Source organism: Bos grunniens, chromosome 10 (genome assembly GCF_055505025.1).
Source record: "Bos grunniens cultivar Pamir isolate PY7600 chromosome 10, Bosgru_T2T1.0, whole genome shotgun sequence".
Taxonomy (NCBI): domain Eukaryota; kingdom Metazoa; phylum Chordata; class Mammalia; order Artiodactyla; family Bovidae; genus Bos; species Bos grunniens.
In genome coordinates, this window is record NC_141174.1 from 52,511,478 (window position 1) to 52,526,087 (window position 14,610).

General features: G+C 40.0%; 1 protein-coding gene across 7 annotated transcripts in view; it reads left to right on the forward strand.

Moving 5' to 3' along the window:
• The window catches only part of FAM81A (family with sequence similarity 81 member A), a 151,959-nt gene that overhangs the window by 84,839 nt on the left and 52,510 nt on the right, over nucleotides 1-14,610 (forward strand). For 5 of the 7 annotated variants that reach the window (XM_086321263.1, XM_086321260.1, XM_086321266.1 and 2 more), the window contains exons 2-3: nucleotides 4,574-4,641; nucleotides 5,755-6,028. In XM_086321263.1, the coding sequence (XP_086177389.1) occupies nucleotides 4,595-4,641; nucleotides 5,755-6,028 (321 nt within the window). In that variant the 5' untranslated portion in view covers nucleotides 4,574-4,594. Of the gene's footprint in view, nucleotides 1-4,573; nucleotides 4,671-5,754; nucleotides 6,029-14,610 lie in introns of all 7 variants that reach the window. The other 2 variants (XM_086321264.1, XM_086321265.1) reach the window with 1 other exon arrangement.

Sequence of the window (14,610 nt, forward strand, 5' to 3'; positions counted from 1 at the left end):
AGGTAATGCTGGAATGTGGAGGAGAGAAAGTATGGCACAATCTCTCCATTCTCTACTTTGGGAAATCCTATCCATTTTCATCAGTTCTTTCCTGACCTGGCTGCTAACCAGGAAGAAAACAAAGCGCTCTCCCTTTTTTCCTCCCCATTTTTTTTTTTTAATGTTAAAAACTTGTAAATTGCGGTTTTATTGACATAGAACATTATATTAACTTCAGGTACATAATAAAATGATTTAGTATTTGTATATATTGCAAAATGATCACCATAATAAGTCTTATGTATCAACACACATAGTTACAAAGTTTTGTATGTATGGGATGAGACCTAACAGAAGCAGAAGATATTAAAAAGAGATGGCAAGAATACACAGAAGAACTGTACAAAAAAATTCTTCACGACCCAGATAATCACGAAGGTGTGATCACTCACACTCACCTAGAGCTGGACATCCTGGAATGTGAGGTCAGTTGGGCCTTAGGAAGCATCAGTACGAACAAAGCTAGTGGAGGTGATGGAATTCCAGTTGAGCTATTTCAAATCCTGAAAGATGATGCTGTGAAAGTGCTGCACTCAATATGCCAGCAAATTTGGAAAACTCAGCAGTGGCCACAGCACTGGAAAAGGTCATTATTCATTCCAATCCCAAAGAAAGGCAATACCAAAAAATGCTCAAACTACCACACAATTGCACTCATCTCACATGCTAGGAAAGTAATGCTCAAAATTCTCCAAGCCAGGCTTAAGCAATACGTGAACCATGAACTTCCAGATGTTCAAGCTGGTTTTAGAAAAGTCAGAGGAACCAGAGATCAAATTGCCAACATCTGCTGGATCATCGAAAAAGCGGAATTCCAGAAACGTCTATTTCTGCTTTATTGACTATGCCAAAGCCTTTGACTGTGTGGATCACAATAAACTGTGGAAAATTCTGAAAGAGATGGGAATACCAGACCACCTGACCTGCCTCTTGAGAAACCTATATTCAGGTCAGGAAGCAACAGTTAGAACTGGACATGGAACAACAGACTGGTTTCAAATAGGAAAAGGAGTATGTCAAGGCTGTATATTGTCACCCTGTTTATTTAACTTATATGCAGAGTACATCATGAGAAACGCTGGGCTGGAAGAAGCACAAGCTGGAATCAAGATTGCTGGGAGAAATATCAATAACCTCAGATATGCAGATGACACCACCCTTATGGCAGAAAGTGAAGAAGATCTAAAGAGCCTCTTGATGAAAGTGAAAGGGGAGAGTGAAAAAGTTGGCTTCAAGCTCACCATTCAGAAAACGAAGATCATGGCATCTGGTCCCATCACTTCATGGGAAATAGAAGGGGAAACAGTGGAAACAGTGTCAGACTTTTATTTTTTGGGGCTCCAAAATCACTGCAGATGGTGACTGCAGCCATGAAATTAAGAGACGCTTACTCCTTGGAAGGAAAGTTATGACCAATCTAGACAGCATATTGAAAAGCAGAGACATTCCTTTGCCAACAAAGGTCCGTCTAGTCAAGGCTATGGTTTTTCCAGTGGTCATGTATGGATGTGAGAGTTGGACTATAAAGAAACCTGAGTGCAGAATTGATGCTTTTGAACTGTGGTGTTGGCGAAGACTCTTGAGAGTCCCTTGGACTGCAAGGAGATCCAACCAGTCCATCCTAAAGGAGATCAGTCCTGGGTGTTCATTGGAAGGACTGATGCTGAAGCTGAAACTCCAGTTCTTTGGCCACCCAATGCAAAGAGCTGACTCATTTGAAAGGGCCCTGATGCTGGGAAAGATTGAGGACAGGAGAAGGGGACAACACAGGATGAGATGGTGGGATGGCATCACCGAGTCAATGGACATGAATTTGGGTAAACTCTGGGAGTTGGTGATGGACAGGGAGGCCTGGCGTACTGCAGTTCATGTGGTCGCAGAGTCAGACATGACTGAGCAGCTGAACTGAGCATGAGAGTGAATATAACTTAAAAATATTTGTTTATGTATTTATTTATAGTTGTGCTGAGTCTTCATTGTGTGGGTTTCCTCTAGTTGTATTGAGCGGGGGCTACTCCCTAGTGTGTGGGCTTCTCATTGCCGTGGTTTCTCTCGTTGCAGAGCATAGGCTCTAGGGTGCACAGGCTTCGTAGTTGCAGCCTGTGGGCCCTAGAGCGCATGGGCTTCCGTTGTTACGGCGCATGGACTTAGTTGCCCCAAGGCATGTGGGATCTTCCCAGACCAGGGATCGACCCATGTCCCCTGCATTGGCAGGCGGATTCTTAACCACTGAACCACCTGGGCAGTCTAAATATAACTTTATGAGTTAGTGTTTTCTACCCATGCTTTTTTGTTCATATGGTTAGTTGGCCACTTAGTGCATTGTTTCAAAGTTGCTTTAGATGTCTACTGTTTCTGTAGGCTAGAAAGCCCTTCAGGGAGGGGAGTTTTGTTGTATCTATTCTAGGTTAGGTGGCTATATGCTGCTGCTGGTGGCTATATCAGATCAGATCAGTCGCTCAGTCGTGTCCGACTCTTTACGACCCCATGAATTGCAGCACGCCAGGCCTCCCTGTCCATCACCAACTCCCGGAGTTCACTCAGACTCATGTCCATCAAGTCAGTGATGCCGTCCAGCCATCTCATCCTCTGTGGTCCCCTTTTCCTCCTGCCCCCAATCCCTCCCAGCATCAGAGTCTTTTCCAATGAGTCAACTCTTCGCATGAGGTGGCCAAAGTACTGGAGTTTCAGCTTTAGCATCATTCCTTCCAAAGAAATCCCAGGGCTGATCTCCTTCAGAATGGACTGGTTGGATCTCCTTGCAGTCCAAGGGACTCTCAAGAGTCTTCTCCAACACCACACTTCAAAAGCATCAATTCTTCGGCGCTCAGCCTTCTTCACAGTCCAACTCTCACATCCATACATGACCACAGGAAAAACCATATCCTTTACTAGACGAACCTTTGTTGGTGGCTATATAGTAGATGCCAAATGTCTTTTTGCTGTTTTTGTTGTTCAGTGGCTCGATCTTGTCTGACTCTTTGAGACCGCATGGACTGCAGCGCACCAGGCTTCCCTGTCCTTCACCATTTCCTGGAGCTTGCTCAAACTTGTGTCCATTGAGTCAGTGATGCCATCTAACTGTCTCATTCTCTGTCATCCACTTCTCCTCCTGCCTTCAGTCTTTCCCAGCATCAAGGTCTTTTCCAGTGAGTTGACTCTTCTCATCAGGTGGCCAAAGTATTGGAGCTTCAGCATCAGTCCTTCCAAAGAATGTCTCCTAGGTTGGGTTATTCTAAAGATTAGTATCTCAACTAAGCTATTTTACAACTTTAAAGTTGTACAGATTCTGTGATTCTGAATATTCCACACTGGCCTAATTTTTGTGGTTTAAATGACAGAAATTATTTTCTTTAATACTGAAGAGCTCTTTTGGCATCATAGCTTGTTTGGCATGGAACACTTTTTTTTCTTAAATGTAATTTGTTTAAATTCAAAGTTATTTGTCTAAGAAAGGGAAAAGTTCACATTTTGAAACTCTAAAAATAACATACTGGATGGATGATGCCAAAACAATGGTTTCAGTCAGAAAACCATTTCTCAATCCAGCATCTAAATGAGAACTAACTACCGGAATCTTATCATAGTTACTAGGCTTTCACTGTTTTAAGGCAATTAACAGCAGTATTGAGAAACCTAAGTAATGAAATATTTTTAAAACCTCTAATTTTTTCAGATGTCTAATGCTTTGTGATGATCAAATGTTCCTTATATAAGCCTGATGTAATGTGAACGATCATATCTTATAATACAGCTTTAAAGTTTTAATGAAAAGTATGATTTCATTCTCTTAGTAGATAGATAAATTCACCCAAATCAGATCCCATCGATCATGCATTAGTCTATTAAGATTATTTTTAAAATAATGCTCTTAATTTGCTATGGAATTTACTAAATTTGCTGAGATAAATTTCCTAGGATAGTTTTCTGTACAGTTCTAGGGAGAAGTACAAGAGTGACTTAAGTCTGTTTAAGGAACTATCTTATTTCTATAAAAGTGGTTTTTCAAACTTGAGATGCAGATACGGGGTGAGAAAACTTCAGGAAACTTGACTTAGCATGTACGCATACATGTTGACCTACCCAGCAGGGCTTATGGTATTAGGTTCAAAAGCATTTTGATTCTTGATTCTTTTCTCCTTATTTTGAGACATCTTCTGTTTCTATCATATGTAGGATATTTAATAATATAATTAATCAGCATGTCAGCATAATTTTTGATCCCTTTGGTAACTTAATAATAAGATTTGTGTGTATGTATGTGTTAGTCACTTAGTCATGTCTGACGCTTTGCGACCCCATGGACTATAGCCCACCAGGCTCCTCTGTCCATGGAATTCTCCAGGCAAGAATACCTCCAGGCAAGTGGGTTGCCATTCCCTTCTCCAGGGAATCTTCCCCACCCAAGAATTGAACCTGGGTCTCCAGCATTGCAGGCAGATTCTTTATTGTCTGAGCCACCAGGGAAATCCCCAAGGTCATTTATGTTCTAGACATAAACTGTTAAATAATTTAATGCTTATTTTTTCAACAGATGTGAATTATTAAAAAGAAAATGGCCCAACGGAGCACTGTATTTCCTTCTCTTGTCACCGAGGAAAGGTATAATATATGGAAAATATGCATCTAAGGTATACTTTTTCTTTCCACCAATTCCATGAGGGCTGCTAGTGGGCATGATGGTCATTATAAAAGAAGCCTTGCAGCTTCTTTTATATCCAAGAATGACTTTTCTTAAGGGCAAGAGTAGTACTGTTGTGTCCCCTCTCCAGCTTCTGACTTGTAGGACACTGTGGACCATTCAGTGATTGTGACCGGTGGAGATTTCACGGTAGCCCTGCATTACAGTTGTACTTCTGATTAACAATAAAATGTACCTCTGGAGGCTTATGGGCGGATATCCCCACTAAAACTTTTAAATGAGAAGTTGCAAATTGAGCGTCCATAGGCCAAAACTGGCTCATAGAAGTAATACATTGTTTGGCCTGGATCATCTTAAATACTTTTTAAATGAGTTGTTAACATTTTAAAAATCAGGTGGGGACTTCCCTGGTGGTCCAGTGGTTAAGACTCGGTGCTTCTGATGCAAGGGGCATGGGTTTGATCCCTGGTCGGGGAACTAAGATCCCACATGCCTTGTGGCATGGCCAAAAATACATAAATAAAAATCAGGTGACTTCACATACAAGCCTAAATTTCTTGGTTCTTCTTGAACTATCAGATGACCTGGAAAAAAGAATCTGCGTTCCCAAATGGTTACTCATGGGTGGAACAGAATTGTGGCTCCCTTAGGTGAAGAATGCCCCTTTCAGTTTCTCAAAGTCCCTAACATGCCCTAGTGTATCCTGTGTGGTATGCTTCACTCCTTTATATCCATAGCCTGACCCTTGTAGGCATTTGAGTTTATAGCCACTTTAGGAGAAGGGGAAAGGAAAGCAGGTCCAGTGATTCTGTTAATAAGCTTTGAGCCTGCAGCCTCTTGCGTTGGGAGGGCATGGAGCCTGCTACCAGCACACTTGACTCTCTGTGGACCATTGATTAAAGATGCTGCCTGTCTCACAAAGAAAACTCTTTGGGGCAGAAATTCTGCTTCAAATCTTCATTTAGCTTGTAAGGATAGATACTTTGCCTTTCCTGGGAAGTCTTGAATCTGGCTTTAAAAATGATTTTTTTTCCTAACTGACAACCCTAGTAATGTGGGGCTCCCTTCTGTAGGCGAGTTCGAACGATGCCCCGACACAGCCAGTCCCTGACCATGGCACCCTACTCATCCGTAAGCCTAGTGGAGCAACTCGAAGACAGGATCCTCTGCCACGAAAAAACCACAGCCGCCCTTGTGGAGCACGCATTCCGGATCAAAGACGACATCGTCAGCAGCTTGCAGAAAATGCAGAACAAAGGGGGAGGCGACCGCTTGGCCAGGCTGTTCTTGGAGGAGCACATCAGAAACATCACTGCCATAGTGAAGCAACTGAATCGGGATATCGAGGTATGGCATGTGGAAGTGTGGTGCGTTCCCACAGACAGATCTGCCCCACACCTGATGACCCCTCACAGGCATTTCTGCCATCAGACCACAGCCGTCTGTCTTGTCCAATCTTAATGATTGCCAAGGAAACAGCTTGAACAAATACATTAAGTATATTCCAGTATCTGGTAGCAGTTACTGTTAGTGTTATTTGTGTTTAATCTCTGTGTACCTTGCTGATTACTAAATCACTTTGTTTTGTTTGGCTCTCAATGGAAAGAGAGGAGAACTCATCAGATAGTTTCCCTGTAAAACCCTTCCTGTCGTTGAAGACAGCTATTAAATCAATTACTAGGTCAGCCTTTGCTGCTTCAGATGAAATGTTTCTAGGTCATAATGATTATATATAATACAGTTGATTACTCAGACAATCTGGGGATTTGAATTGCTTCTCAGGCTTGCTTTTATTGCTCTATTTTTCTCTAAAATGAGCCCAAGAAAAGGCCAATATTGTCTATTTTTAGAGTTTGTAAATTTACTGCTGTTTATTGGGCAATCACAGGGACCACAGAATTTAATTCAGAAAGCTTAAGATCATTTAGAGCCCGGGCTAACATCACTGAACAATGTCAGTACTTCCCTGGTGGCTCAGATGGTAAAGTGTCTGCTTACAATGTGGGAGACCCAGGTTCAATCCCTGGGTTGGGAAGATCCTCTGGAGAAGGAAATGGCAACCCACTCCAGTACTCTTGCCTGGAAAATCCCATGGACAGAGGAGCATGGTAGGCTATAGCCCATGGGGTCGCAAAGAGTCGGACATGACTGAGAGACTTCACTTCCTTACACATGTAGTTTGAAAATATATGAATAAAAGGTATATGGCTAGATTAAGGAAAACCTTTGTCTTATGTCATGGAGATTGTATTTTAATTATGCTTCCTGAAATCAAGACTCTTTTTCAGTTTCAGATTTGTATTTATTTATTTTAAAAGCTTTACTGAAGTACAATTGAAAAGCCACAGAAGTCTACCCATTTTAAGTGTACAATTCAATGATTTGTAGTAAATTAATAGAATTAATGTTGTGCAACCATCAACACAGTTCAGTTATAGAACATTTCAATCACTCCCCAAATTTCTATCAGCCTGTTTGCGAGTAATCCTTCCTTCTACCCCAGACCCAGGCAGCCACCAGTGTGCTTTCTGTCTCTATAGATAATTTGTCTTTTCTGGACATTTCATATGAATGGAATCTTACAATATGAAGTCTTTTGCATCCAGCTTCTTTCACTTAGCATAATCTTTTTGAGGTGCAACCATGTTCTAGCATGTATCAGTATTTCGTTTCTCTTTATGTCTGAGTGGTATCATATTGGACTTTCCTGGTGGCTCAATGGTAAAGAGTCTGCCTGCAATGCTGGAGACCTGGGTTCGATCTCTGGGTTCAATCCCTGGGTCAGGAAGATCCCCTGGAGAAGGAAATGGCAACCCACTCCAGTATTCTTGCCTGGGAAATCCCATGGACAGAGGAGCCTGGAAGGCTACAGTCTGTGGGGTTGCAAGAGTCAGAAATGACTTAGCGACTAAACCTACTTAATAGTATCCTATTATATGGATATACAGCTTTCTGTTTTTCCACTTATCAGCTAATCAACATTTGGATTGTTTCCAGTTTTTAGCTGTTGTGACTAAAGGTATTGTGAATATGTGAACATGTCTTTGTATGGAGATATATTTTAATTTTTCTTGGGTAGATGACTAGGTGTGGAATTGCTGGGTCTTGTAGTAAGCTTATGTTTAACTTTTTAAAATGTAGCCAAACAATTTTCCGAAGTGGCTATGCCGTTTTACAATCCCACCAGGAATGTGTGAGGAGTCCAGTTTCCCTACTTCATCCCCAGCACTTGCTATCATCTCTCTTTTTGATTATAGTCATTATAGTGGCCGTGTAGTGGTATTTCATTGTGCTATTAATTTGCATTTCCCTAATAACTAATGATGTTTTCATGTCCTTGTTAGTCATTTGTGCGTCTTCTTTGGTGAAGTGTCTACCCAAGTCTGTTGCCCATTTTTTAAAATTATTTTTTATTAATTAATTAAGATACTTACGTTTTAACCATTTTAAAGTGTGCAGTTCATTGACATTAATTACATTCACAATGTTCACCTCTGTTGATTTTCAAAACTTTTTGATTATCCCAAACAGAAACTCTATTCCCAGTAAACAATAACTCTCCATTGCACTTTCCCCTCAGCCCTGGGCAACTTCTCTTCTGCTTTCTGTCCCTATTCCAGGTATATCACAGAAGTGCAGTCATACAGTACTTGCCCTTTTGTGTCTCGGTCATTTCACTTATAATGATTTCCAGATTTTTTATCCATGTTGTAACATGTGTCAGAACCCATTTTTAAATTAGGTTATTTTATTATTGAATTGTAAGATTTCTTTGTATATTACAGATACAGGTCCCATATCAGATAGGAGATTTGCAAAATATTTTCTCCCATTCTGTGGCTTCTGTTTTCATTCTTCTCCCAGTGGTGTCTTTTGAAGCACAAATTTTAATGAGGTCCAACTTACAAGTTTTTAAAAAAAATGGTTTATATTTTTGGTGGTATGTCTTGAGAACTGTTTGCTTAACCCAAGGTCATAAGGCTTTTGTGCTCTGTTTTCTTCAAAAGTTGATTTTAGTTTTTACCTTCAGGTCTGTGAGTTACTTTGAGTTAATTTTCATGTATGAAGTGAGGTTAAAGATCTAAGTTAATTTTTTTTTCAAATGGATATCCAAGGAAAATCGATCATTTTCCCGTTTGCCCCTTTGTCAAAAATGAATGGATCATAAAATTTAAGGGTTAATTTCTGAATGCCATTGATTTGTATGGCTTTCCTATGCCAATACCACATTGCCTTAATTTTTAGCTTAAGAGTACATTTTGAAATCACACAGTGTAAGCCCTCCAACTTTGCTCTTGTCAAAATTGTCTCTCTCAGCTATTCTAGGTCCTTTGTATTTCCTTATAAATTTTAGGATTAGCTCTATTAAAAACTCTGCCAAGATTTTGACAGAGATCACTTTGAATGTATAGATCAGTTTGTGGAGAATTGCTGTCTTAATATTGAGCCTTCAGTGTTGCAAAGCATCAGCTCTTGGTTTTATTTTTTTCACATTTGCTTTTTTGTTTTCTATCTCATTGCTTTCAACTCTAGGTTGTTTCATTTTTCTCTGCTTATTTTAGGTTAGTTTGCTTTTCTAGTTTCTTCAGGTAGAAGCTTAGGGAATTGGTTTGAGATCTTTCTTCTTTTCTGATAATGGTGTTTAAAGCCATAATGTGGCCTCTGAGCACTGCTTTGGCTGCTTCCATGAGTTTTGGTACGTTGTGATTTTGTTTTCATTCGGTTTAAAGTATCGTAAAATTTACCTTGTAATTTCTTCTTTTTGGTATATGTGTTACTTAGAAGTATGTTATTTAATTTCTGAATGTTTGGAGTTTCCCTATATTTAGTGGATATTTTGTGGATTTCTAATTTAATGTGGGCAGAGAACGACTTTGTATATCTTTAATCTCTTTAAATTTATTTAGACTTGTTTTTAGAGATTTTTTTGATGTGCATCTTTTTTTTTAAGTCTTTGTTGAATTTGTTACAATATTGCTTTTGTTTTATGTTTTGGGTTTTTTGGGTGCAAGGCATGTGAGATCTTAGCTCCCTGCCTAGGGATTAAACCTGCACCCCCCGCATTGAAAGGTGAAGTCTTAACCACTGGCCCACCAGGGAAGTCCTGAGACTTTTTTTTCAGTTATTGAATGTCCGATTTTTATTGTTGAATTGCCCATTGCTCCTCTCAGTTCTGTCAGTTTTGCTTCATGTATTCAGGGCTTTGTTGTTACATGTGTACACATTTATAATGTGTATATTTTCCTGATACAGTGATTCTCCTGTCATTATAAGATGTCTCTCTTTATCTCTAGTAACATTTCTTGTTTTCAAGTCTCTTTTGTCTGATATTAATATAGCTATTCCAGCTCTTTATGTGGAGAAGGCAATGGCACCCCACTCCAGTTCTCTTGCCTGGAAAATCCCATGGATGGAGAAGCCTGGTGGGCTGCAGTCCATGGGGTCGCAAAGAGTCGGACACAACTGAGCGACTTCACTTTCACTTTTCACTTTCATGCATTGGAGAAGGAAATGGCAACCCACTCCAGTGTTCTTGCCTGGAGAATCCCAGGGATGGTGGAGCCTGGTGGGCTGCCATCTGTGGGGTCCCACAGAGTCAGACACGACTGACGCGACTTAGCAGCAGCAGCAGCAGCAGCAGCAGCAGCAGCAGCTCTTTATGACTATTGTGTACATAGTTGATTTCCTTTTTTGAGAAGTCTCACTCAGCTTATACCCAAGGGAGAACCTAGAATACCACATGATTAACCATTTTCACTGTCTTTGGAGATTACAGCACACCTTTACTAAGTCAGAGATTTACTCAGAGTTGTATCCTATTGGAGTACATTTGTCTTTTTTTAATAAGGGGATGGAGTTGATCTTTGTTGCTTTGGTGACTGATGGCATCCATTTCAGTTTCTTTGGATCATAGCATTTTATTTTCCCTTTGGAGTTTACCTTTATTCCATTGGATACAGGCTAAGATGGCTATTAATCAGAGTGCCTTATCACATTTTTTGATAATGTGGATTGGAGTCCATAACACAGACCAGAGCATTGAGACTCTCACTTCCTGGAGTCCGAAACCTGAGCAGAGTGTTCCAAGGACATGAGTATCTTTCCAGCAGCTGTACCTGTAGGATGTTAGGTAGTGGTCCTACTGCCTTGACCCTAGGAATTGCCTTTTGTGTCTTTTTCTCAGTCTGGATCCCCAGCTGTCCTGTTGATTGTACGCACTTCTCCCCTATAGCCTTCCAGTAAATTCCAGATTTTTCACTAAGCCAGAATCAGGTTCAGTTTCTGGCAGCCAAAGAACTCTAATGGTATCCAAGAGGCATAGAACATGTAAGAGACTGCTGCAGATAATTTACTTGTTTTCGGAAAGTGGTGTCTATATTTAGAATGATCTTTTCAGTATTATATTTGAGTGCTAAAGCAGTTTTATCCCAGAGACTGAATAATTTGGCAGCCCCAAGTTGGCACCTTCTCAAGATTGAAGAACCCCAACTTAAACATTTCCATTTTGAAGAGAGAGATATATTAGGAGGCTGATAGCCCTGCTGTACTCCATTCTATAAAGGGTGATGGATAAAATCAAAGTGATTGGGGAGAAACAATGACGCTCAGATCCCTGATCCTTCTACCAGCGGTGAGAAATGTGTTGCAAAAAATTGCAAACCCTCCTGTTTCATGTTAGAAAATGGTGTGACCTCCCCATTCTTCCCACACCCAGCATTTCACTGTGGGTACTCTGCTTGGTTCTCTTTGCTTATGTGGGTGGTGGACAGACTAGAGACTGGAAACCATCCATTCTGCAGTACTATCCTCAGGTAAAAGCAGAGAGTGTAATTCTACCATTAGAATTTTTTCTGTCTGCAAAAGAGGTGATAGTACTTAAGCTGCAGCTGTGGGGTATCTGGGGGATAACTTCCCCTTTGGTAGCTGCTGTGTACTAATCCAACAATCAGAACCATTTCAAATATGTAATTTCCAACTTCGGCTGAGCCCCCAGTGCTGTTTAATAGCTCCTTCATTCTAGGAAGCCTTCACCACCAGTTCCCTCCCTGGCCTCACTTCTTTTTCCCTTAATTTATCCTGGGCACCCAGCACTTGGCACTGTTACCACAGCATTTACTGAATAAGTCTGGCATTGTTTCTTTGCATGTCTGTATCCCTTGATAGAGTGGAAGCCCTTCAAAAAGAAAGGAACTTTGTCTTTCTCATCTTTCCATTGTCCAGCACAATGTTTGGAACAAAATGCCATGAATGCTTTTTAAGTGAATAAATGCCCTGTTCAGATGGAAGCCCGTTGCAGATCTTCTGGTAGCAAAAAGAACTGGAAGAGACCCTGAGGTCCTTTGTGCAAACTCTGTCCTTTTCAAATGATGCATCCAAGGCCCTGGGAAGTGAAGAGACTTCTCTGAGATCTCTGTTGTTGTTCAGTTGCCAAGTCGGATCTGACTCTTGTGACCCCATGGACTGCAGCACGCCAGGCCTCCCTGTCCCTCACCATCTCTCAGAGTTTGCCCAAGTTCATGTCCATTGAATCAGTGATGCCATCCAACCATCACATTCTCTGTCGCCTCCTTCTCCTCCTGCCCTCAATCTTTCCCAGCATCAGGGTCTTTTCCAATCAGTCGGCCAAAGTATTGGAGCTTCAGCATCAGTCCTTCCATTAAGTGTTCAGGGTTGATTTCCTTTAAGACTGACTGGTTTGATCTCCCTGTTGTCCAAGGGATTCTCAAGAGTTTGAAAGCATCAGTTCTTTAGCACTCTGCTTTCTTTATGATCCAGCTGTCATATCCGTACATGACTACTGGAAAGACCACAGCCTTTACTATATGGACCTTGGTTGGCAAAATGATGTCTTTACTTTTTAATACACTATTTAGGTTTGTCATAGCTTTCCTGCCAAGAAGCAATCATCTTCTAATTTCATGACTGCAATCACAATCCACCATGATTTAAGAGCCCAGGAAGAGGAAATCTGTCACTGCTTCCACCTTTTCCCCTTCTATTTGCCATGAAGTGATGGGACCGGATGTTGAAGCTGAAACTGCAATACTTTGGCAACCTGACTAGAAGAGATGGCTTATTTGAGAAGACCCTAATGCTGGGAAAGATTGAGGGCAGGAGGAGAAGGGGACAACAGAAGATGAGATGTTTGGATGGCATCACCGACTCAATGGACATGGGTTTGGGTGGACTCCGGCAGTTGGTGATGGACAGGGAAGCCTGGTGTGCTGCGGTTCACGGTGTCACAAAGAGTCGGACACGACTGAGTGACTTAACTGAGCTGAACTGATGGGGCCGGATGCCATGATCTTAATTTTTTTAATTATTTAATTATTTTATTTTTTATTTTTATTTTTAAAAATAAATTAATTTTTTATTTTTTTAATTTATTAAAATTATTAAATTTATTAAAATTATTAAAATAAATTAAATTTTTATTTATTTTTAATATTTTATTTTTTAATTTTTTAATAAATTAAGCCAGCTTTCTCATTCTCCTCTTTCACCCTCATCAAGAGGTTCTTTAGTTCCTCTTTGCTTTTTGCTATTTAAGTGGTGTCATCTGCATATCTGAGGTTGTTGGTATTTTTCCTGGAAATCTTGATTCCAGCTTGTAAGTCATCCAGCCCAACATTTCTCATGATGTGCTCTGTGTATAAGTTAAGTAAACAGGGTGACAATGAACAACCTGTTGTTGTACCACTTTCTCAATCTGAGCCAGTCACTTTCCCATATGAGGTTCTGTGATGCTTCTTGACCCACATACAGATTTCTCAGAAGACAGGTAAGATGGTCTGGTATTCTCATCTCTCCAAGGGTTTTCCACATTTTGTTATGATCCACACTGTCAAAGGCCTTAGTGTAGTCAATGAAACAGAGGTAAATGTTTTTCTGGAATTCCTTTGCTTTCTCTGTGATCCAGCAGATGTTGGCAGTTTGGTCTCTGGTTCCTCTGCCTTTCTTTCTCTTAGCTCTCAGGATCTAAACCCAGACTGTTAAACTCTAAAGATGAGCTCCTTTCACTTTTCTACTTTGCCTCTTGAAAGCTCCTCTAAACTCTGATCTTAGGTAACTAACTCTCAAATGTGACAGGCAGTGCTATTCGTCATTCTTTGCTTTCTGAGTATTTCTACCCTTGGCTCCCCCTCCCACCCCCGGGAAGAATTTCTTCATAGAACTAGGTAATTACAGATGAAGTTCACACTGAGTTATACCCTACCCTCTCTTTCCTTTGGTGTGAGTTCATTGAGCTGCTTAGATAATTTGAGTTAATAGCAAGCATACCTAGAAATCCAAAATCATCAATCATTTAGGCTTTTGCTAATTATTTTTCTTTAAGATATGTTTTTAACATGATTTTTCTTTAAAGTGTATTTAAGATGATTTTTTAAAAATAATTTACAATGGGGGTTTATAGTAATTTCAGTTCTTCTGTTTTTTCCATCTGAAACACATTTTGAGTAATGATTATTCTTTCCTTAACCAGACAGCACTCTTCCATTTACATATATTTTTGGAGTGTGTAGTTTGCAAATGAATAGATGATTTCCATTTTAGAGAGGGAAGTCTGAAGAAAATCTATTTCTGGAAAAAAATTTTACTTTGCATATATGAGCACGCATTTTTTATAACTAGTAATAACTGTATATCATTATGAAGTAACAGAAGATAGTTTGGAAATTTAATAGACTTTTATATGAAACAGTAATTACATAGTTTTTTATATATTGTGAGCCTAAGCATGTTTACCCAAACATAACTAAAATTAAGATGCTTAATGAGACATCAGAATTGCCACATTGTAGCCAAACTCTGTTAAAATGAAATCATAGTGTAGATTAGAATTTTTAAAGTACTAAAAGTAAGTCTTTATTTATAAGCAACATAAAATTGGAAGGATGGATGCTATGAATAGGTGATATGCACATTTA